General features: G+C 39.7%; 1 protein-coding gene across 9 annotated transcripts in view; it reads left to right on the forward strand.

The window, feature by feature from the left end:
• The window catches only part of cacna1c (calcium channel, voltage-dependent, L type, alpha 1C subunit), a 737,294-nt gene that overhangs the window by 402,901 nt on the left and 311,074 nt on the right, over positions 1-23,319 (forward strand). For all 9 annotated transcript variants that reach the window (XR_012100621.1, XM_073059289.1, XM_073059283.1 and 6 more), the window contains exon 9: positions 11,522-11,694. Coding sequence is in view for 8 of the 9 variants with exons in the window: in XM_073059289.1 (XP_072915390.1) it covers positions 11,522-11,694 (173 nt within the window). In the remaining variant the exon portion in view is untranslated. The remainder of the gene's footprint in view (positions 1-11,521; positions 11,695-23,319) is intronic.

The following is a 23,319-nucleotide window of genomic DNA, read 5'->3' on the forward strand; positions in this document are numbered from 1 at the left end:
AGTTTCCTATACTCCTCCTCCTGTCCATTCCTGACACACCCCACTATGGCCGTGTCATCAGCGAACTTCTGCACATGGCAGGACTCCGAGTTATATTGGAGGATATATTGTCTTATATTGTGAGGATATAGGTGAGGATGTTGACCTGTGTGTATATATGAAGTCAAACTAAAGTGTATTTTATGTGTGCTTGTTTTACTCTAAAGTTCTTTATAGTTTCCATCTGTAGAGAGGCTGCATCAAAATTTAAATAAGATGATACAAAAAGATGTGAGACTTTAACTTTGAAGACTAGAAAAGATGGTGGATGTTGAGTTACTCAACATTATAAAAGCTTCTAGTATTAAGTTCACTGAAACTTGGGAGTATTTAAGATTACTACCATGCAAGAATAAGGTTGAAATGAAAAAAGATATTAGACCATAAGACGCACAATTAGGTCATTCAGCCCATCGAGTCTGCTCCGCCATTCCATCATGGCTGATCTTGGATCCCGCTCAACCCCATACACCTGCCTTTTCTCCATAACCTTTGATCCCCTGCCAATCAAGAAACTATCAATTTTCACTTTAAGCTGTTAGTGGCAGAGCACTCCACAGATTCACTACTCAGGCAAAAAAAAATCCTCCATAATTCTGTTCTAAAGGGACAACCCTCAATTTTGAGGCTGTGTCCTTCAATTCTGGACACCCTTACCTTAGGAAACATCCTCTCCACACTCACCTTATTTAGTCCTTTGAATATTCGGTAGTTTTCAATAAGATACCCCACATTGTTCTAAATTCCAGTGAGTACAGGCCCAAAGCTGCCAAACACTCTCATATGCTGACTACTTCATTCCTGACAGATCACCGGCAGGTGGTTAGTGTGGGCTCCCTCACCTCTACCCCTCTGACCCTCAACACAGGTGCCCCTCAGAGCTGTGTCCTAAGTCCCCTCCTTTACTCTTGGTATACCCATGACTCTGTCACCACCCACAGCTCCAATCTGCTAATTAAATTTGCTGACTACACTACATTGATTGGTCTAATCTCAAATAATAAGAGGCAGCCTACAGAGAAGTCCTCACCCGACACAGTGGTGTCAAGAAAACAGCCTCTCCCTCAATGTCGCAAAAACAAAGGAGCTGGTTGTGGATTACAGGAGGAATGGAGACAGGCTAACCCCTATTGACATCAATGAATCTGGGGTTGAGAGAGTAAACAGCTTAAAGTTCCTTGGCATACACATCACCAAGAACCTCACATGGTCTGTACATACCGGCTGTGTGGTGAAGCAAGCACAGCAGCACCTCTTTCTCCTCAGACGGTTGAAGAAGCTTGCTATGGGCCCCCAGATCCTAAGAACTTTGTATAGAGGCACAACTGAGAGCATCCTGATTGGCTGCATCAATGCCTGGTATGGGAACTGTACTTCCCTCAATCGCAGGACTCTGCAGAGAGTGGTGCAGACAGCCCATTTGTCCTTCTGCAATCGCATTGCTTTCTCAGCACTACCTTCTATCTTTGTATCATCCACAAACTTTGCCACAAAGCCATCAATTCCATTATTGAAATCGGTGACAAACAATGTGAAAAGTAGCAGTCCCAATACTGACCCCTGAGGAACACCACTAGTCACTGGCAGCCAACCAGCAAAGACCCCTTTTATTCCCATTCACTGCCTCCTGCCTGTCAGCCATTCCTCTATCCATGCCAGTATCTTTCCTATAACTCCATAGGATTTTATCTTGTTAAGCAACCTCATGAGAGGCACCTTATCAAATGCCTTCTGAAAATCCAAATAATGACATCCACTGCTTCTCCTTTGTCCACCCTACTTATTATTTCCTCAGAGGACTCTAACAGATTTGTCAGGCAAGATTTCCCTTTACAGAAACCATACTGACTGTGAATTATTTTATTAATAGTCTATAGTACCCCAAAGCCTCATCCTTAATAACGGACTCCAACACTTTCCCAACCACTGAGGTTAGGCTAACTAACGTATAATTCCCTTTTGTTTCCCTTCCTCCCTTCTTAAAGAGCGGAGTGACATCTGCGATTTAGCAGTCCTCCAGCACCATGCCAGAATCGAGTGATTCTTGAAAGGTCATAACCAATTCATCTGCTATCTCTTCAGCAAACCTCTCTCAAGACTCTGGGATGTAGATCATCTGGTCCAGGTGATTTATCCACCTTAAGACCTTCTAGTTTGCCTAGCACTTTTTCCTTTGTAATAGCAATGGCTCTCACTCCAGCTCCCTGACACTCACGGACCTCTGGCACACTGCTAATGTCTTCCACAGTCAAGACTGATGCATAGTACTTATTAAGTTCTTCCACCATTTCTTTGTCCCCCATTACCAAAAATGATACCATGAAAGGTGATATTAAATCATATAAAGCCCTAATTAGATAAATATCTTGCAGAGGCAACTCAAATGGAATGAACTGACTTTTTCTGCATCCTTTCCATTTCTTCATTGGAGGTGCACCAAGAGGACAGTGATTGGGTTGGTTAACTGCATGGAAATTGGCCATAGAACAGAAATGGGCTCAAGATGGCATGGGATAAATGTGAACAAAAATCCATTTTACATTGACAGAAGGATAGATAGTCCATGGAAATGGATGCAAGAGCCCCAATGGAGAATTAACTTGCACATATTCCTTCTGATTCCTACTGATCAAGGCAGCACCCTAACTCCATGTTGTCTGTTAACTACCTTGATTGTGCACCAAAGCTCATCCATTGTTGCCATTCAAGGCTTCTGCATGGTTGAAAGTTAGTTAGTTAAGCCACCCTTGTGGAATTCATTCCATATGAAAAATGATATTAAAAATATGACTGTGCTGGTTTGTATCTCAAATAATGATTCAGAGTCTATGAGGGAGATAGAGTACTTAGTACTTAATGTCAGCAAAACATAAGAGCTGGTCATTGACTTCAGGAAGGGGGCAGTGCACATGCTCCTGTATACTTCAACAGTGTTGAGGTTGAGAGTACTAGAGCCTCAAGTTCCTAAGAGTGAATATCAGCAGTAGCCTGTCCTGGTCCAACCATGTAGGTACAAAGAAGACTCACCAATGCCTCTACTTTCTAAGGAGGCTAAAGAAATGTCCCCATAGACCTTTACCAATTTTATTTTGTACACCAGAGAAAGCATCCTGTGTGGATGCATAATGGCTTGGTATGGCAACTACTCAGCATGTGACCTCAAGAAACTACAGATAGCAGTGGACACTGCTCAGTACATCATGGATATCAGCCTCTCCTCCATGGACTCTTTCTATACTTATTACTGTCTCAATAAAGCAGCCAGAATAATTGAAGACTGCCATCTCCCACTGGGCAGAAGATACAAAAGACTGAAAGTACGTGCCCCAGGCTGAAGGACAGCGTCTACCCCACTGTTATAAGTGGTTTCATAGTACAATAAGATGGGCTATGATTTCACAACTACATCGTTATGATCTTGCATTTTATTGTTCACCTGCATACACTTTATCTGTAATTACTACACTTTATTTACATTGTTATTATACTACCTTGTTCTACCTCAAGCACTGTTCAATGATTTGATCTACATGAACAATATGCAAGTCAAACTTTTCACTGTATCTAGGTACATATGACAATAATAAATCAATTCTAATTCTGTTACTGGGTGTCTGTTCACCCGCTGTTTCCCATCAGTTAGACAGCTGACACAAGTACGAAAACAATGCAATCCAAAAGTAAACATATCAAACTCAGTGGTCCTCTGAAGCAATTTTTCAATGTCTAATTTCAAATAATTAAATGTCTTGGAAGTGGCCCAATTGCCAACCATGCTTCAACCACAGGGATATCATTGTTTTGAAGCAATAGAGGAAGAAATGCATATCAAGTTTAATTATCATTCACTCATACAGGAATATAGCCAAATAAAACAGCGTTACTCGGGAGAAAACGTACAAAATACATTATCAACAGCACATAGCGCAAATAACACATGCAATTATGATTTCAGAAAAACAACCATACAGTCAATAAGAAAAAAATATATAGTCCACAAGTCCATGAGGGGCATGACTAGATCCAGCTTGTTGTTCTGCCAATTGAGCACTGGGGGGTGGCACCAAAGGGAGGGGCAAGCTTCCAAACCAGTATGCATCCCAGCACACCCACAGAGGCCTCTGCTCTCTCCCACCTTGCAACAGGTGACCCCAAAGCCTAGGCTTCATCCTCACCACAAGCGAGGCAATGCAGCTCACCTGCTGGCGGTCTTACCAGTGAATCAGTGAACCAGAATAGCAGCATTCTGCATTGCGAATGTCCAACAGGGCCTTGTAATCCCAATAAAAATTACTCAACTTAATTAGGTTTATAGAAAATTGGCATGCCACAACAATGTCCTATCGTAAAAGAAAGTTTTCTATCTGAAATAGGAAGGTTTGTATAAAATGGGATAGTTAGCATCTCACCTTTCACTAGATGAATGCTGTCCACCTGTTTAAGGCGTATCTTGGTACATGAGGTATGCCATTAGTAAATAGCCCTTGTCATCCGTTACCCACCCTTTACTGTGTATGTTGGTTCAAATTCAAATGAAAAGATGAATTGGTACAGCTTGAAGCCACTATGATTGCACCAGTATGTATAGTAAAAGGGTCACAACATCCTCTCCTATACTTCATAACTTCATATCTGCATACGTTGGCCACTCATAAACAAGTGTCCAGTGCAATTCCCATCATGAATATTCCAAGTGCCAGATGTCATTTGTAACTGACATGGCATCAGTAACCCCTTCCCCTCACACACAGAATTATACATTGCTGATTTAATGTAGTAATTAGCACGACGCTAATACAGCTCTGGTGTCGGAGTTTGGAGTCCAATTCTGTGTATGTATATCCTCCCTGTGCAAAATGTGGGTTTTCCCTGGGTGCTTCAGTTTCTTCCCACAGTCCAAATAGGTACCAGTTAGTAGGTTAATTGATCATTGTAAATTGTTCCATCATTAGGCTAGGAATTAAATCAGAGTGTTGGACAGTGCAGCTTGAAGAGAGGGAAGGCCTTTTCTGCACTGTATCTCAATAAATAAATATTAGATTGTTGTTCAAAATCCGGCTCATAATCCTTTTTATTTATGTTTTCTTAACTATCCTGGTATGCTGCTTACATTCCTTAGTTATTCCACTGTGATAACTGGTATCTCAAAGTTGTTAATTACATGCAGATGTACAAAAACATAGAAGTAGCTTTTGTTGTGACACCTTAGCACATACATTTCACACTTTTCTGATGTTTTCTAAAACTCTGACATTTAAAAATTCTCTTCACCTTCAGATATACAGGTAAAACTTTAAAGGGGTTGATTATATTCTGAAAGAGAATTCTTTAATCTGTTTACTCTTAGTAATGTACAGTATAATAGTAAAATAAGAATATAGATACAGGAGAGTATCTATCTTAGTAAGTATTAGAGAAATGTAGCAAGGAAATAGTTTCTGAAGGATACAAGCTTACCACAAACTGAATAAATGGTTGTGTCCTGGAGGCATATAGGTTATTGAAACTTGGATTAGTGATTTCTAGAGAAAGAAAAAGGGTCATAAAATAACAGGAATGTTATTATAGGATATAGAAGTAGTGCTTTATTATTTGGGACTAGAATAAGAGAGACTATGAGGAATATAGAAACAGGTTTGGAATACATGTATACATTGGGTGGAAGAATGAAGATGATGTCGATGGACTTCATATTATGATATGGGTCTTATAAGTGAAATGTGGTTCAAGAAAGAACAGGACTGGGCATACAATAATCCAAGATAATAAAGAGAATACACACTAATAAGGCAAACAAGAACTTGACTTATTTTGAGTCACTTCGTGAAAACTTTCAGAAACTTTCAAAACACATTTCACAACAAAACAGTGATGGTTTGCATGCTTCATACAACATTTCATTGCTCATTGCCTAATTTGGAAAGCCCCATACAATAGGAGAAGAACTGATTCTGCCTGCAGTAAAGGAGGTTCTGAGTTTGGTTTTGTATAATTCACCAGAGCAAATTATTAAAATGATTTTCATTCAGCGACAACACTCTGTTCAAAGATGAATAGGTGGACCATCTGAGAATGTGAAGACACATTCTGCAATGTACTTTAGTCAACAGAATTTTCTCTGCAGGTGGACTAGAAACAGATAGAAAGGGGGAGTTAATATTTCAGGTTATAGAGGAATTTTCTAAAGCGAAGGATGTTCCACTCAACATTCTTGCTTGTGCAACAGATGGGGCACCGTCAATGGTAGGACACCACCATGGGGTTATCACTCTCTTGAAAAAAACTTCAGCCCAACCACAAACTGTTCCAGCAGCTACCATAAAGGAAACGGTACTGCAGCATAAAAGCCAGGACCAACAGGCTCCGGGGACAGCTTCTTCCACCAGGCCATCAGACTGCTTAACTCTTGCTGACACAACTGTATTTCTGTCATATTGACTATCCTGTTGTACATAATATTTATTATAAATTGCTATAATTATACATTGCACATTTGAACGGAAACATAACGTAAAGGTTTAAGGATGCAAGTAATCAAGTCAATTCAATTCAATTTACCATTCACTGTGTAATTCACAGAGAACATCTTGTCACAAATCAATCTGAATGTTCACCTGCACAGCTCATTAAATACTGTTATCATAGTGGTAAATAAAATAAATAAAACCTGAGATGCTTTTGTGTGCTGTTTGAAACTGTGATAAAATTCTTTGAAGATGGGAAAACTTCATTCAGTTATCAACTTGAAAATATTAGGCACGACATTTTGTCAGAATTATTCACAAGAGTTTAATGAAATCAATCTTCACTTACAAGGAAATTATGTGAATCTTATCAAATTCAAATCAGTTGTCTCCACTTTTCAGTCCAAGTTAACCCTATTTAAGTGCAACATTGGCTGTTGTGATCTTTTCCAATTCTTGAGCCTCTGTGAGTTGGAAGAGAAAGAAAGAATACCAGATAACGACCTTCAAGTATACTGTGCACATCTGGGTGAGCTGCATTAGTCATGTCAGAGGGACTTCAGGATCTTCTCTTAACCCAAATTCCAGATTGGGTAGTAAATCCATTCCTGAACACTTGCAATGATGAATTAACAGGAAGGATGGAGGAAGAACAGATCTTGCTACAAATTGACTCTGAGCTGAAGCCAAGATTCAAAACAATCATATCAAATCTTCTGGTTGCAGAAAAAAAATATGAATACTGTCTTGCATTGTGGAAAAAGGTCAAGATGTTCTTTATTACCTTTCCAGCATCATATTTAGTGGAGCGCAGTTTCAGTGCAGTCTTCCAACTTCTTTCAAAGCAATGAAACAGACTGCAAATTATAACGTGGGGATTTGAGACCCCTGAGTACCATTTAGCCTGATGTTGAGAAGCTGATATCACTTCACCAAGCCCATCCATCTCACTGAAATGTGAAAAAGTGAAGTAGTGAATAGCTGAACTACTAATGTACACGCTAAAGTTATTAATGAAAATTGTACTGTAATTAGATTTAAAATGATTTTATTTGTAGATTTCAATAATTTTTGCAATTGTTTGTCCTTGCTATAAATTTGTAGTTCTTATTTTCTTTCACTGTGCATCATAATGGCCAGAAAGGTAGAGGGAAGCGCTGGGCATGAGGTCCGGGAGCCAATGGGGTGGTAACACCAAAAAGTTTGGGAACCACTGCTTTAAATTGTCTCTATTGTTAATTGTCTTAAATGAGGAGATCAAAACTATTCATGGTACTCTATATGTGGTCTCACTCATGCTTGGTACAAATAAAGTGAGGCAAATAGATTGAAAGGCACACCTCAGAAGGAGAGGGACTTGAAAATGCAGGTGCATGATTCCTTGAAAATAGCAGAGAGAGTAAAGCATCCTAGGATTCATAATTAGAAGCAGAGAATGCAAAAGCAAGGATATTATGCTGAACCTGTTTACCACACTAGCCAAAATTGAAAAATAGCTTTCAACGCCAGCTGAATATGGAAATCAGATTGGGTGCAAAAATCAGTTTTGCTGAGTGGTTTGAGGGAGAATTTTTTTTCAGTAATAAGATTGGACAAATGAAGCTGTGATCATTCTCTTTGGAGGAAAAAAACAGTTTAAGAAGAGATTTGAGAGTGTTGTATAGTTATTTCTGGTTTAGAGAGGATAAATAGAGGAAATCTCTTACCATTAACAGATGATTCAAGGACTAGGAACACATTAAAAATGGGCAGTAGATACAAGAGGTATGGGAGGAGAAAACTTGTTTCATTCAGACAGTATTAAAGATCTGGATTTAAATGGTTTTAAGGATAATAATAACATCAACCAATATATACTGTACATTTGGAATTAAGATAGGCATGTGGTAGAAGATAACTTCTGGAAGAATAGGATTAACCAGACTGCAGTTTCAGGAGCTCGCACAGATTTAATGTGCTAAATGTTCTTTGATTCTATTGTGCTATTCCAATATCTTCAATGTCAAGCTGGTGAGCTTTTTAGCCCTGGACAAGCTTTCAAAATACAGTGCGGGAGGGGAGCATGATTGCTAGCTACATGAAGGTGGAGGGTGGGAGGAAGGTTTGCATTGATTTTGGTTGAGTGATTAGGGTCTCAGCTGAAGGTTGGTTTGGGGTCTCAGGAGATGGAATGTGGATTCAAGGAAACAGCGTGTTTGGGAGATATGGCTCTGTAATTAGGAGTGATTGATTGGCTGGAGGTGCTAATTATATGGGAGGCTATGCCACTTCCACGTGATGTTAAGCTTGGATACTGAGATGAGTAAATGGATTATCTCTAGAATAGTGTTATAGTATCATTCTGGGAGTGACCACTGACTGTCCATTATTGTGATTCCTGGAACATCTGGATCCCATTTCCTGGACACCATTCTAAAGTAACATTGCAACTGAACTAATTTCAAGGTATACTGATCTCATAACTATTAGGTAGATAGATAGATAGATACTTTATTCATCCCCATGGGGAAATTCAACATTTTTTCCAATGTCCCATACACTTATTATAGCAAAACTAATTACATACAATACTTAACTTAGTAAGAATACGATATGTATCTAAAATCACCCTCTCAAAAAGCATTAATAATAGCTTTTAAAAAGTTCTTAAGTAGTTTACTTAAATACATTGAGTCCTAACCCCGGCACTTTAACATATCTTACTCCTGGCGGTTGAATTGTAAAGCCGAATGGCATTGGGGAGTATTGATCTCTTCATCCTGTCTGAGGAGCATTGCATCGATAGCAACCTGTCGCTGAAACTGCTTCTCTGTCTCTGGATGGTGCTATGTAGAGGATGTTCAGGGTTTTCCATAATTGACCGTAGCCTACTCAGCGCCCTTCGCTCTGCTACCGATGTTATACTCTCCAGTACTTTGCCCACGACAGAGCCCGCCTTCCTTACCAGCTTATTAAGACGTGAGGCGTCCCTCTTCTTAATGCTGCCTCCCCAACACGCCACCACAAAGAAGAGGGCGCTCTCCACAACTGACCTATAGAACATCTTCAGCATCTCACTACAAACATTGAATGACGCCAACCTTCTAAGGAAGTACAGTCGACTCTGTGCCTTCCTGCACAAGGCATCTGTGTTGGCAGTCCAGTCTAGCTTCTCGTCTAACTGTACTCCCAGATATATGTAGGTCTTAACCTGCTCCACACATTCTCCATTAATGATCACTGGCTCCATATGAGGCCTAGATCTCCTAAAGTCCACCACCATCTCCTTGGTCTTGGTGATATTGAGACGCAGGTAGTTTGAGTTGCACCATATCACAAAGTCCTGTATCAGTTTCCTATACTCTTCCTCCTGTCCATTCCTGACACACCCCACTATGGCCGTGTCATCAGCGAACTTCTGCACATGGCAGGACTCCGAGTTATATTGGAAGTCTGATGTGTACAGGGTGAACAGGACCGGAGAGAGCACGGTCCCCTGCGGCGCTCCTGTGCTGCTGACCACCGTGTCAGACAAGGGTGTCTTATTACAAGGGTGAAATAAGACTGACAGATTTTAGCACAGATTTAAGATGTTGTGGGTGCCATTTTATATGTATCAGATTTCATTGCCATGAAAAAAAAACAGAGGGAACCGAAATCTAGGTCACTTTTTCCATGTGAGGCAGAGGTTAACTTGCGTTTCTTTCAATTTAGTATGGTGTATTCATTGCTTAAGAAATGGTGTCTTCTACATTACAGAGACCTAAAGCTAATTAGATGTCCTAGTTACAGAACATTTCTATCCTCAATTGTGACACTGAGCTTCCAATCACATATTATTTTTATTCTCTGTCTCAGTCTAAACTTTATTCTTGACTTTTTTATGTTCCTATGAAGCTCATTGTAAGTTACAGAAACACTTCTATTTCCAAACTCAGCAGTAATGTCAACAATTCCTTTGGTAATTTGGGGTAATTATTCTACACTTACATTTTCTTGAGGACTTACCTATCATTTCTTTACTTGTTTCTTTGCAATCTTTTCACACCTTTTTCCTTTTAATGACTCAAGTCTTTTGTTCTATCACAGTTTTTTTTCCATTTTATTATCTCTTACACTGCTCTCTTTCTCTTCCTTTTAAAGCCTTATACCTAATTTTGATCACTAACCCTGGATGATAAACATGTGCAAATTCACCAGAAGACTTGAAGGTTGTCTGACAAACTTTACAATATATCAAGCTTTCCATTATTGCCCATATCAAACAAAAACTGATTTTAGCAGTGACTCAGTCTCCCGGTCTGCCACCTGTGGGCAGAAACTCCAAAGATTTTCTGGCTTGACCTTCTGAAAGAAGAAATTCCTTATCCTGATCCTAAATGAGTGGTCCTTTAATCTGAAACTTACTCTCCTTGCTCTCAGCTTCTCAATGAGGGAAATTATCTGGTAAATTTACATGGTAAATTGGACAGTAAGTTGTAACAGCAAAATTTTACTAACATAGAATACTGAACACCTACCCATAAATTATTTACTTCACATCGAGTTTATGTGTTTCTGATGTTATATCAATACTTATTGTTTAAGCCATCATGTTAAGTTTCATAGGCAGAAATTATTTCAATCCCTATATTGCTGCCTGAGAATTTTTTTCCTGTTTATTGTATCATAACAATGATTAATATAACTGAGATAATGTTTTTAAGTATGGATTTACAAATGCTAAAGAATAAAACATCCCAAATGAGTAAGATAAGATAAATCTGGATCCTAATGATATTTTATTTTAAAATTTCTCATGGAATCATTGTTCTTTGTGACATTGCTAGAATCTATGAATAAATTGCAGGCATATTCATGCTTGATTTGCCCTTTCTAATAGAAAGAAAGGAAGAGTATTATATTGTTTAGGCTTCAGAGCAGCTGGAATTGGCAGAGGAAGGTCATACAGAATGTGTGATAACACCATTTGTTCTAGCTAGATGAATTGTATTGCTTCTGTATCTAAAGCACACTTTCTGTGTTTTGGGGGAATGCAGCGAGTTTTCCAAAGAGAGGGAGAAGGCCAAGGCCCGTGGAGACTTTCAAAAACTAAGGGAAAAACAACAGTTAGAGGAAGACCTCAAAGGTTATCTAGACTGGATTACCCAAGCTGAAGACATCGATCCAGAAAATGAAGATGAAGGAATGGATGACGATAAACCTAGAAACCGTAAGTAACATTTTCTCTCTTCTGTAAGAAATAATAATTATATTTTTTTAAATTAATAACTATACAATATAGTGTTGATATATTGAAAAAGTGCAACATATATAGCACTATTAAAAACCTGAATATATTGTTCCATTTATAAGACATAAATTTTCTTGGACTGCCACATTTTACATATCTGCAATCTGATATTGTATTATTTCTGAAAATCTTGCATCTGAGAGATTAAGTACAAATAAATAATATCACAAAGTGGTAGTTGTGTGTCTGCATCTGTGCTTTTTCACATCGTGGAGTTTCATGTGGGAAATTTCAGCATTCAGTGTTGCTAATCTATTAACAATGTTAGTGTAGTCAACATAAAGTTATTGAAATAGTTTGCCTTACAATTCTGATTATAATGAAGAAAATCATAGTATCATACTTATGACATTAAAGGAGACTATTTGGTCTATCATATTTGTACTGCTTGAAAAAGAGCTACCCTGTATAATTTTTTAGCACTTGATTCATAGGGCATGAGCTTTCAAATGCCGACTACATTTTAAATGTAATGAGCATATTTGCTGCCACCATCCCTAGAAGCAATGAATTCCAGGTCCCTGCAATGCTTTTAGTAAAATAATTTTCTTCATCTCCCCTCTAACCTTTCAACTGAGTTGTGGATTACAGAAATACTACATCTTTGTGCCTCCTCATTGGTTATATCTGACTTGCTAAGCTGGCGTGCCTGCAGCAGAAGAGAACTGTTAGTTCCTAATAACAGCTGGGTGGGTAGATAAAATTTGTATTTCAGGACCCTAATTAGTACAGATCCAAATTACAGCAATTAATGTCATTGTGAGATGTTAATAAGATCCTTTAGCATTGTATTTTATTCACTTTAACTAATTTAACTCTTCCAGCACAGGTTTCCCAAGCCTTGGGAAACCAGGAAGCTGAAAGGGAGACAAGAAGGGCTGGATCCAACTGGTAAGTGCGTTTCCAGCACTGCTTGTCAGTCTGGAGGAGCAGGAGTGCTTCCTCTTTGGCTTTCAAGAAATACCTGCTCCTTTCCCTGTGATCAGCCTACCACCCAATTGTCACCTCCACAGTTCCCCTGATCTTCTACCCATTATATCTCCCAATCTTCTCAAACCTTCAGCTGACCAGTAGGGAATGGAGAAAATATAACCTTCAGCAGCAAATGCTGGAAATAATAAATGGAATAGCTGATATTAGTCAGCAAAATCTAGTGGCTGCTTAATATGTAGCAGGTCCTGGGACTTGTTTGCATGCATTGTATTATGTGGAATCATAAGACTTACTGATAGATTTGGAAGCTAAGTCCATCATTGTGCTCTGCCACATGCTGTCCACTGGAATTCAGTGGCAGAAGCCAGTCACGCTGAGATTAACAGTTTTACACAAGAGAATTCCCCTCAAATCCATGGGGTGGAATTTCTGACCCCAATAATTTCATTGGGCATTTTGGGCAAAGGTTTAGGATGGAAGGGAAAAGCTTGTACAGCACACAAAGCACTGGAGGAACTCAGCAGGTCAGGGAGCCTCAATAGAGGGAAATGGACAGTCAAGGTTTATCAGACAAGGAAGCGGGGTAGAATGGTAATGGTGTCATGCTGGGAGGTGATAGGTGGAAGTGCCAGAGTGATGTAGATAATGGAATCTGATAGGTGAGGAAGGTGGAACATGGAATACAGGAGGTAAGTGGGGACAAAAACCAATGGGAAGAGTATATGGGCAATGGGCAGATGGAAAGGATGTGTGAGGGGGAAAAATAGGGTGATGAAGCCCATGTTGATCATTATTTTCCTTTTTTTACTTTTTAAGAATGAAATTTTACTTTAATGTTAGTAGTTCTTCAGTATTTCTGAATGTTATTTATAATGCTAGTGACTGGAAACATTCAATTTTGATGGAAGTCAAAGTTTGTCATGGGTGTTTGGGGTTGGGTCTGCCGAGGATGTCACAATAAAGGCAGATTCCGTATGTACCCGAGGGAACTAATACCCTTGTGGGAAGATTTGTTAGAGTTGTTGGGGAGGGTTTAAACTAATTCGGCAGGGGATGTGAGCCAGAGTGGTATCGCTGAAGTTAGGGCAGTTGGAATGAAAGTAGATACAGTGTGTAGTGAGACTGTGAGGAAGGACAGGCAGATGATAGGGCAACATTGCAGTCAATGGGATGAATTGAGATGTGGAGGCATAATTGAAAATGGTGATGAATACAAGACTGAAGGTGTTATATTTGAATGCATGCAGTATGCAGAACAAGGTACAAACGTTTGTAGATGATCTTGAAATGCTGTTAGACGTTGGCGGGCATGATGTTGTGAGCATCACTGAGTCGTGGCTGAAAGAAAATCATAGCTGAGATCTTAACATCTAAGAATACACATTGTATCAAAAGGAGAAGCAGGTAGCAGAAGGGACGGGGTACCTCTATTGGTAAAAAGTGAAATCAAAACCTTAAAGCTGACATAGGATCAGAAGATGTAGAATCCTTGTGGTAGAGTTAAGAAGTATAAGGGTAAAAAGACCCTGATGGGAATTATATACAGGCCTCCGAACAGTAGATAGAAGAGGCATGTGTACAGGGCAATGTTCGGGCAAGGTCATGGGAGATTTCAATATGCAGGTAAGTTGGGAAAATCAGGTTGATCACAAGAGAGGGAGTTTGTGGAATGGCTTCATGATGGCATTTTAGAGCAGCTTGTGATTGAACCCATGTGAGTAATTGCAATTATGGTTTAGGTGTTGTCTAATGAAGATAGCTGGAGGGTCAGGTAGTGTTGAGGAAGCAGAGAGACTGCAGAAGGACTTAGACAGATTGAAAGAATGGACAAAGAAGTGGTAGATGGAATAGTTTAGAAAAGTGTATGGTCATGCACTTTGGTAGAATAAATAAAGGCATAGATTATATTCTGAGGGGTGGCATGGTAGTGTAGTGGTTAGCACAATGCTTTACAGTATAGGTAACCCAGGTTCAGTTCCTACCACTGCCTGTAAGGAATTTGTACGTTCTCCCCGTACCCATATGAGGTTTCTCCAGGTGCTCTGGTTTCCTCCCACAGTCCAAAGATGTACCGGTAGGTAGGTTCATTGTGTGTTGCCACTTGGCCTGGTGGATAAGGCATCGGTCTAGTGATCTGAAGGTCACCGGTTTGAGCCTCAGATGAGGCAGCGCGTTGTGTCCTTGAGCAAGGCATTTAACAACACATTGCTCTGCGACGACACCGGTGCCAAGCTGCTTGGGTCCTAATGCCCTTCCCTTGGACAACATCAGCTTGGGCAACTGCTGGTCTCCCATAAAATCCTGCCCAGGCCTGCGCCCTGGAAACCTTCCAAGGTGCAAATCCACGGTCTCATAAGACTAACAGATGCCTATTAGGTAGGTTCATTGGTTATTGTAAATTGTCCATAATTAAATCAGATTAAATCTTGATCACTGAATTGCTGGATGGCATGGATCAAAGGACCAGAAGTGCCTGTTTCAAAATGTATCTCAATAAATACATAGATACAAAGATAGGTAGATAGATAGATCGATAGATAAATGAATAAACAGATAGATAGGTAAATACTTTTTGGAGTTCTTATGCAGGATTTCCTAATGGTTAACTTGCAGGCTGTCAGTGATAAGGAAGGTAAATGCAATGTTAGCATTCATTTCGAGAGGACAAGTATATAAGAGCAAGGATGTAAAGTTGAGGCTTTATAAGATCTTGGTCAGACTGCACTTAGAGTATTGTTAGCAGTTTTAGCATCCTTATCTAAGAAAAGATGCACGAGCATTGACAAGGATCCAGAGGAAGTTCACGAGAACGATTCTGGGAATGGAATGGTTAACATAGGAGTGTTTGATGTTTGATAGGAGTGTTTTTAAAGTACTTGCTGGAATTTAGAAGAATGAGGGGGATCTCATTGAAACCTATCAAATATCGAAAGGCTTAGAGGCCTAGATAGAGTAGATGCTGACAGGATGTTTGGTTTAGTGGGTGAGTCTAAGAACAGAGGGCACAGCCTCAAAATAGAAGGACATCGATTTAGGGAAATTTCTTTAGCCAGAGGGTGTTTGGAAATCTTTGGAATTCATTGTTGTGAACAGCTGTGGAGTTCATGTCATTGAGTATAGGTAAAGTGGGGGTTGATAGGTTCTTGATTTGTCAGGACATCAAAGGTTACAGAGAGAAGGCAGGAGAATGGGATTGAAAGGAAGATGGGCTGAGTGGCCTAATTCTGCTCCTATGTTTTATGGTCTTATGGTCTAGATTCTATCACTGCCTAAACCACAGTGCTAAATCCCAGAACGGAGCAGGTCGGTGTGGTAAATTAGATCCTCTGCATCCATACATGATAAATATGGGTGATGTAAATTCTGGGCAGGTGAACCAGGCCAGCGAAATATGGTCTCTTAAGGAAGCTTAACAGAACGTTTGCATCTCAGCTTCACCAGGTTTGCCCATGATCCAAAATATCATCTTGATTCCTTAAAAATATCATGGCTCATTGTATTAGTGTATAAAATTATAAAATGTTTGCAAGTAAACTGGAACAAAGAAAGTCTAAGTTTGAAGTGCCTGACATGGTGAAACAGCAAAAGAGGTGGTTTTGTGGGAATAGGGGTAGCCCATGGTAACCCCTAGATTGGAACTGTTTTCATAGACACTTTCAGAAGTTGCTGAAGGCAGTGTGGGATGGATAATGCAGGATTTGGCCCATTACCCTCATATGCCACTCATCGTACCCTCCCAGACTTCAATTTCCCTGACACAGAACGTCTGTTGGGCTGACCTCGACCTTAGACCTCAGGTTGTATATTATTGAGGCCTTGGAGTGCCACTACGATCCTTGACATGTTGCGGCTCTCAAAGCCTTTTAACGTTTTTAAGTGTACGGGCATTTAAACATGACCGAAATAGATTTAAATTACTAAAGTGAAAATTATTACAAGCATTTTGAAAAATTAAACAACTACATTTTAAATCATCTTAAAATTCTAATTAAAACATTAAAATAAAATATTTGAAATAATTATCTATAGTTACTTTTTTTGTGTATGGCCCCTCTCTTCAAGCTGTACTTACTCTATCTTTGGACTCAGTAGCGAATTCAGCAGTACAACAGGAGTTCAGGTGGGCCAGTGTCTGACCTCAAGCTCACTTTGGCTTTCATATTTGGCTGAGCATGCAAAGGACAAACTGAGGTTTGAATAACTGACAGGTAGTAACGCAGTTAGCACAATACAGCCCTATTATCTTTATGACAATGGTAGGAAAGAAATTGTGTGATCAGCATCAATCTGATTGCTTTCATGGTTTTAAAAACATTTTATTCTTTTTCTATTCAAGTAATTCAGAATGATGGATTAATATAAATACACAGTAGGAACATAGCTGTTCTGCAGAAGAGAACTAAACAATGGTCTGAAACTAAGAGGAACATAAATCCTGGTTGGATTGTAACCTCTGTTTAGTTTCATAGAAGTCGGCAAGTTCTGGTCCAGCTGTGCTGAAATACTTTCAAAGAATTTTACCCTGATGGATATTGCTGGCTGGCCTTATGCCAGCAGTGGATTAGATAATATGAGCTAGTATCTAGTCATGTTGCTTGATATTGCTTTAATATGAACATTTTGGCCAAATGAAGCTAACTGCTTTAATCATATTAATGTAAGCTAAAGTTATTGACCCAAAATATCTTCTAACCCACATGTACACTCAAATATTACACCATATATTCTGCACAAAAATTATCATCACAATCATCCTCATGCATAGTACCTTCAGAAGTGTGAATCTATATGCAAAGTGTGCATTTTTTCCCACGTTATGTTAGCCACTCATTTCCACAAAGACAGGGTTGATATGACCACAATGGTTTAGTATGTTGTATGTAAACATTTTGGAATCAAGTTATTTTCAATAACTGCATTTAAGAAAACTGAAATTTTACCATAAACTGCAGACATTGGAATATGGGTATTGAATAGATTGTATCAACCTGCTTGGGTATGTCATAACTTCAAAGAGATAATGAGGATCCAATATCTCACTTCAGCCTTAGGAATTAAGATGGCTGGAGATATTTCATCATCTTGCCTAAGCTGGACAAGCAAATGCACATGCATTGCTATGAAGATGATTTAATTCATATAGCACAATAAATAGTCATGAGTTTTAAAGACCACAAAGAAATAACTGGATTGACACAAAAATTCAGTTGTTTTCTGTTACAACACACACCCAACCATGCCACGTTCCAGGGTTAAGACATTCTGACTCTCTAGAATATGGATAGCTGGCGTGGCCCCTTTAAAGAGTCGGGTCTGCCCGCTAATTGGCGGCCATATTTTGGTGCCAGGATTTCTATATTTAAAGAGCACCTGAACTGAGGTTTGGTGCTTAAACATCAGCTCCACTTTGGATTTTCATCTAGTGTCTAGTTTTGTACCCTGTCTTCATTTGGTCTCAATTTGTGTCTCGTCTCTAGTCTCAGATACCTCAGCACTTAGGCCCCATCCATCCTCCCCTTGGTCTCTCATCTCAGTTTCCCAATGCCCTTCGAGGAAGAAGCCCTCTAAAATGTCTGACAAGCCACTCCATTGTACTCTAATTACTACCTTGGAACAGTAAGAATAAAATCACCCAAAATTAATCAGAGCAATAAATTCAGACATGACAAACTTGTTCCTTACTCACTTGACCAGAAACAGTTGGGGGCTAATAACCACACTGGAAAATCTGGCCTGGAAATAAGCATACAACAGCCTATCACAATTGAATTCTACAGACAATATACTAAATTTCTTCATAATAATCCCTGGGTATGTCCTGTCCTACCTAGAGTCTAGACTTATAGGATGGCTGGCAGAGTGCCTCATAGGCAGTGAGATTTAGCCACTTGAGTTCTCGAGAACTACTCCAGACACAATGAAGTCCCATGTCAGGTCATGCTGACTCCCTCAGCTGACAAATTAGTGGTGATATCGTAAGGACATATGTGGAAAATTGGGTCTACAACAGCTTGTCAGTTAATCACTATGAGGAATGAATCTGCTTGATGTTATCCTCTACCAATCTCCCTGGAGCATTTGTAGAAGTGACCATCACTCAGTGCTTGTGAAGGGAACACAGTGCTGGCTTCACACAATGACTCCATCCATTATATTGTGTAGATTAATGGTAATGTTAAATGAGGTGAACTCAGAACAGATCTGGTAGTTCCAAGCTGGACATTAATGAGGCACTGCAGATTACAGTGCTTAAAGAAGGTGGCTCACTATTACCTTTGAAAGGACATTAGGGGAAGTGACCGAATGCTAGACTTGTCACCAATGCCCAGATCCTAGAAATGAAAAATAAATCCCAAGTGAGGAGAGTTGGTCAGTTTGATTGACAGAATTACTTAAATATTGCCATGAATGAAAACGTTGCCTAAATGTTTTCTGCTTCATTGCCTAAACTTAGCTACAAATTGAATAAACTGGCCAAAACCATTTGGATTTTGGCAAAGTTAAAGCACTCAGAAACTTTGAACTGCATGCTAAATACGCAGCTTGTATTTTTGTAGTTAGGATCCCGAAAGCATTTTGATAGCAAATCAAAGGAGAAAACCTGCAGATGCTGAATATCCGAGCAACATACACAAAGTGCTGGAGGAACTCAGCAAGTAAGTTGGGCAGAGAAGAGGGCAGTGCATACAGCTTAATGGGTTGGATCTTGCTGAGCATGCCAACCAGGTAACCCTATGTAAGCCTTGCCATCCTTCCATGTCTTTGCACCAGATGACTTAGATAGGATGAACAAGCTGTGGTTATAGGGGTGCTCTGGAATGCCCATGACAGACTTTGCTCAAATGCAAAGCTGTGAGTGGCATTTTATCATTCAGCAAAATTGGTGCGGATTTTAACAATTTAAAGCACATCTGATACTCAAACATTTAAAAACTATGAAAATGGTTAATGGCTAACCCTAAATAATATAACATAAATGAGAAGCTAATTAAAAACTCATGAAAGCACTTGAAATATTAACAGCAGACAAAATAATTTAAGGAAGGACTTACCTGCCTTCCGCCCCTTAATCTGAAAGCTTAATGTCCCCGTTAAATCAATGATTCTGCATCAGAACTGGTGCGGGAACTGAAAGAAGATTTCTTGCGAGTACCACTTGGTTCTGCTGTTCTGGAATCCAGCAGTGGAGCATTGTGACAAATTTTATCCACCAAAACCTTTAATTGTGTCCTGGATTCTATGCCGACAAATGATAGAATAAACAATAGGTGCACAACAGCAACCTCTCACTCACTGTCAGCAAACCCAAGGAAATGATTATTGACTTCAGGAGCCGGAAACTGGTCCACGAGCCAGTCCTCATTAGAGGATCAGAGGTGGAGAGTGTCCTTAGTGTTATCATCTCAAAGGATCTGTCTTGGGTCCAGCAATTAAGCACTATTACAAAGAAAGCACAGCAGCACGTCCACTTTCTTAGAAGTTCGCAAAGATTAATCATGTCATCTAAAACTTTTGACAAACTTTTATAGATATGTATATTGGAGAGCATATTGACGGGTGCATCACAGCCTAGTATGGAAATGCCCATGCCCTATAATGGAAAAGCCTAGAAAAGGTAGTGGATATGGCCCAGTCCATCATGGGTAAAGCTCTCCCCACCATTGAGCACATCTACACAGAGTGCTGTTGCAAGAAAGCAGCATCCATCATCAAGGATCCACACCATCCTGGCCACTGCTCTTTTCTCACTGCTGCCATCAAGAAGAAGGTGCAGGAGCCTCAGGACCCACTCCGCCAGGTTCAGGAACAGTTATATCCCTCAACCATGAGGATTTTGAATCAGAGGGAATAACTTCACTCACCCCATCACTGAACTGTTCCCACAACCTATGGACTCACTTTCAAGGACTCATCTTTTTGATATTTATTGCTTATTTATTTATTTTCATTATTATTTCTTTTTATTGCTTTCTTTTTGCCTTTGCACAGTCTTTGTCTTTTGCACACTGGTTGTTTGTCCGTCCTGTTGGGTGTGGTCTTTCATTGATTTTATTCTGTTTCTTATAGTTGCTGTGATTGCCTGCAGGAAAATGAATTTCAGGGTTGTATATGGTGAGATATATGTACTTTGATAATAAGTTTCCTTTGGATTTTGAACTTTGATGGGCAGCAAAATTCAACACGTTATATTTCCCCATGTTTTAAGGAGAAAAATGTGATTAAAACTAGCTAAATTGTTTATTTGCATTTTTTACAGTTAATTTTAATAATTTGCATTGATCTTGACATACCATATATTCTTTAATTTGCTTTTGTAAAAGCAAATATATGAAAGACATCCTACCCAACTGAAATTACTTGGGTCCTGTCATTGCATTACAGTGTAATTATGCACTGGGTGGGGGAATGTTTAAAGGCAACACTCAGATGGTGTTCAGGACCGATCAACATTACCATGCCAGCAGACCTCAACCTGTAACAACATTGTACTGTATCACTGTTAACTTTGCCACTTTTGTGATGTAAAGTTATAATGAGTTAATAGTACTGAATGTCCTTTATAATCTTCCAAATCCACTGACAGGATAAGCAAACTACCATTTGCTCCAAAGAAAAAGCCGATGTTCTAATTGCATTGAAGCAATTGTAGTGGGCAGACCACTTTTTTTATATATTCCTGAATCTATCCCAGGTTAGATTAAAAGGCTACAAAATATCCAGTTCACTTGTGTCATAATGGGCACTAATGACTGCTGGACACAATCATGCCATTAGTTCTAATCAACAAGCTCCAAACCTTGGGCCTCAAGACCTCCTTCTGCAGCCAGATCCTTGACTTTGGCATTGGGAGACCACGGTCAGTGTGGATCAGAAATAACATCTCTTCCACTGACAGTCAACACTGGCACAGCTCAAAGATGTGTGCTTATCTCTACTCTCTCTACACCCGTGACTGTGTGGCTAGGCACAGCTCAAACACCATTGATGAAATAGCCAGTGACAGCTATTGTTGGCTGAGGAGGCATACAGCAGAGAGATAGATCAGCTGGTTGAGTGGTGCAACATCAACCTTGCACTCAACGTCAGTCAGACCAAGGAATTGATTGTGGACTTCAGGAAGGGGAAGTTGAAGGAACACACTCCAGTCCTTATTGAGGGATCATCATTGAAAAGGGTAAGCAGTTTCAAGTTCCTGGATATCAACATCTCTGAAGATCTATTCCTTACCAAACATATTGAAGCAATTGCAAAGAAGGCACAACAGTGGCTATATTTAATTAGGAGTTTAAGCAGACTTTGTATGTCATCAAAGACTCTCACAAATTTCTACAGATGTACTGTGGAGAGCATTCTAACTGGTTGCATCACAGACTAGTACGGAAGGGCCATTACGCAGGATCGGAAAAGCTGCAGGAAGTTGTAAACTCAGCCAGCTCCATCATGGACACTGGCCTTCCCAACATCGAAGACACCTTCAGAAGGCATTGCCTCAAAAAGACAGCATCCATTGTTAAGGACTGCCATCAACGAGGACATGGCCCCTTCTCATCGCTACCATCAAGGAGGAAGTACAGAGGCCTGAAGACTCTCAGTCAATGTTTCAGCAACAGCTCTTCCCCTCTGCCATCAGATTCCCAAATGGATAATGAACCCATGAACACTACCTCCCTTTTTGTTTGCTATCTGCACTGCTATTTCATTTTTTAATATATGCTTCTTCTTGTAATTTATAGTTTTTCATTATTATATATAGCAATCTATTGCTGATGCAAAGCAACAAATTTCACACCATATGCCAGTGATATTAAACCTGATTCTGATTCAGGACGCACCACTGCCTAATCCACTTTGTTCACTTCATTAGGCTGTCACAAACACTGGCACAACTGAAATGCTACTGCAAACAAATCATCAGTGAAAGGCTGTGATAGGTCTTTAACAGGCAATGAGACAGCCCCTAAACCAAAAAGGGTTTACAGAGCATCCACACCATCTGGTCTTCTCTACAGTGTATCATAATATGCATTTGTTTTCTTCTTTACTGGAAAACACCAGGATTGATTTAATGTGAATACCCAAGAGATTTAGGAGTTAGTTTAATGTAAGTGCTGACATAAAATCTGACCATGCTTCATAGGAAACTCATTATGGGAACCTGAAGACAAAGATCCAACTGAAAACCCATGGCTTAAAGAACAGATGGCATGTGGAAAGAAAGTAGGCCATCCAGCATCTCAGATGTTTGCACAGTGTTTTCAAGACCATCCCTGGCCCAAATAGCTAAGGTCCATACCCTGATATCCAAGTATGAAAAAACACATTTCAAAGTCAGAGAGGCAGTCTCCATTTGCTGCATGGAGAGCAGTTAAATCCCAGCAGTTTCAATTGGACTGCTGACATTGGTCAGTATATTTTTTTCCATTTTCCTCTAGCCAACTAAATGTAATGGTTTTGGAAGACAGCAAATAACAAATTGTTGATGATAACTGTGAACTGAACAACTGAAGATCAGCTGATGTCCTTGCAGTGGCAATAGGATAGGGGACTAATCAGAAGGCAGAAAATCAGGGTTCTCTTGAAGACCAGAGAGGAAGTATTACAGTTATTCCT

Source organism: Hemitrygon akajei, chromosome 10 (genome assembly GCF_048418815.1).
Source record: "Hemitrygon akajei chromosome 10, sHemAka1.3, whole genome shotgun sequence".
NCBI classification, from domain to species: domain Eukaryota; kingdom Metazoa; phylum Chordata; class Chondrichthyes; order Myliobatiformes; family Dasyatidae; genus Hemitrygon; species Hemitrygon akajei.